Source organism: Chiloscyllium plagiosum, chromosome 9 (genome assembly GCF_004010195.1).
Source record: "Chiloscyllium plagiosum isolate BGI_BamShark_2017 chromosome 9, ASM401019v2, whole genome shotgun sequence".
Classification (NCBI taxonomy): Eukaryota; Metazoa; Chordata; class Chondrichthyes; order Orectolobiformes; family Hemiscylliidae; genus Chiloscyllium; species Chiloscyllium plagiosum.
Genome location: NC_057718.1, coordinates 333,389 through 335,887, shown reverse-complemented (window position 1 = coordinate 335,887; position 2,499 = coordinate 333,389). Strand labels below are relative to the sequence as shown.

Genomic DNA, 2,499 nt, shown 5'->3' with positions numbered 1-2,499 from the left:
TCCCAGGTAGACAGGGCAGTGAAGAAGGCTTTTGGCACACTGGCCTCCATCAGTCAGGCAATTGAGTATAGGAGTTGGGGAATTATGTTGCAGTTATACATGATGTTGGTGAGAATACAGTTGGAGCATTGTGTTTAGTTTTGGTCACCTTGCCATAGGAAGGACGTTATCAAACTGGAAACGGTGCAGAAGAAAATTACAAGAATTTTGCCAGGACTCAAGGGTCTGAATAATAAGGAGCAGTTGGACAAGCTAGACCCTTTTTTCTTTTGAGCGTATGAGACTGAGTGGGGATCTTACAGAAATGTGTAATATCATAAGAGGCTTGGGTAGGATGAATGCATTCAGCCTTTTTCCCAGGGTTGGGGAATCGAGGACTAGAGGGCATCAGTTTAAGGTTAGAGGGGAAAGAATAAAAGGTTATCTGAGGAGCAACTTTTTACACAGAGGGTGGTACGCATATGGAATGAGCTGCCAGCGGAAGTTGTTGAAGCGGGTACATTAATAACATTTAAAAGGCATTTGAACAAATACATGGATAGGAAAGGATATGGGCCAGGGAAATGGGGTTAGCGTAGTTGGACATTTTGGTTGGCATGGACCAGTTTGGCCAAAGGGCCTGTCTCTGTGCTGTAGGACTCTGACTATGACTTTATGTCACAGTCCTCTCATTGAGGCTGAACCTCCATTTTATAAAGGTTCCTCATTGCTTCCTTGATTTTGTTCTTTATTTCTCTATTTGTAAGGCCCAGGGTGCCACTCGCCTTATTAATTCTTTCTTATCTTGCACTGTCACCTTCAATGTCTACGCAAATATGTTACCAATTCCCCATGCTCCTGATCCTTAAGGAATGCAATGGTCATAAACTTGAACTCAATGGAACAACACGACAGAACTGTACTCCTTTTTTATGCCTACTTAGAGTAACAGGGTCATACAGAGTGGGACCAACTAGTCCAGGCCGGACACAATCTCAAACTAAACTAGTTCCCACCTGCCTGCTCCTGGCCCATATCCTTTCAAATCTTTCCTATTCATGTATCTATCCAAATTAAACATTGTAATTGTATCCAAATCTACCATTTCCTCAGGAAATTCATTCCAGTGGGAACCACCCTTTGTGTAAAAACTTTGCCTCATGTCTTTTTTAAATCTCTCTCCTCTCACCTTAAAAGTGTGCCCCCCCAGTCTTAAAATGCCCCATCCTAGGCAAAAGACAGCTACCATTAACCCTATCTATACCCCTCGTTATTTTATAAACTTGTAAGGCTGCCTTTCAACCTCCTATGTTCCAGTCAAAAATGTTCCAGCCTCTCCAGCCTTTCTTTGTTTACCCGACAACATCCTGGCAAATCTCTTTTGAACGCTCTCCAGCTTAATAATATCCTTCCTATAACTGGGCAACCAGAACTGAAGGTTTCCTGTCCATTTGTATCTCACAGTTATCGTTCCTTCATGAAGCCGCGATACAAGATTGCATACAAAATGGTGACAGAAATGGAATGGAGATGTTGCCACGGTTACTCAGGAGATGACTGTTCGGTGGGTCCACCAGGACAGACTGACATTGTATCTCCAAGACCATATCAACCCAATCCATCTGGTACAAGGCCATCAGCAGGATCCTCAGTTGAAGGTGGGTGAACCTGTTGGTGAGAGTTCAGGATTGGCCTATACTGACCCTTCAGTACATCACTCTTAGCCTTGTCCCCAAAACATGGCAAGCTGGATTCGACAAATCCCTGGAGACTTTCTGTTCACTTAAATAGAATGATAGAGATGTACAGCACGAGAACAGACCCTTCGGTCCAACTCGTCCATGCCAAACAGATATCCTAAACTAATCTAGTCCCATTTGCAAGCACTTGGCCCATAACCCTTCAAACCCTTCCTATTCATATACCCATCCGGGTGCCTTTTAAATGTTGAAATTGTACCAGTCTCCACCACATCCTCTGGCAATTCATTCCATACACGTACCACCCTCTGTGTGAAAACGTTGCCCCTTAGGTCCCTTTAAAATTTTTCCCTTCTCTAATTTTCCACTCCATCACCCCAGGGAAAATACCTTGTCTATTTATCCATACACCTCATGATTTTATAAAACTTTATAAGGTCACCCCTCAGCCTCCGATGCTCCAGGGAAAACAGCCCCAGCCTATTCAGCCTCTTGCTGTATCTCAAATCCTCCAACCCTGGCAACATCCTTGTAAATCTTTTCTGAACCCTTTCAAGTTTCACATCTTTCCAATAGGAAGGAGACCAGAATTGCATGCAATGTTCCAACAGTGGCCTAACCAATGTCCTGTACAGCTGCAACATGACCTCCCAACTCCTGTACTCAATACTCTGACCAATAAAGGAAAGCATACCAAATGCCTTCTTCACTATCCTATCTACCTGCGACTCCACTTTCAAGGAGCTATGAACCTGCACTCCAAGGTCTCTTTGTTCAGCAACACTCCCTAGGACCTTACCATTAAGTGTATAAGTCCTGC

General features: G+C 43.7%; 1 protein-coding gene across 1 annotated transcript in view; it reads left to right on the top strand.

Moving 5' to 3' along the window:
* Positions 1-2,499, top strand: part of emilin1b (elastin microfibril interfacer 1b) — a gene marked incomplete at its 3' end in the record, with an annotated part of 26,946 nt that overhangs the window by 21,559 nt on the left and 2,888 nt on the right. The window contains exon 3 of the mRNA XM_043696732.1: positions 1,444-1,637. Within this exon, the coding sequence (XP_043552667.1) occupies positions 1,444-1,637 (194 nt within the window). The remainder of the gene's footprint in view (positions 1-1,443; positions 1,638-2,499) is intronic.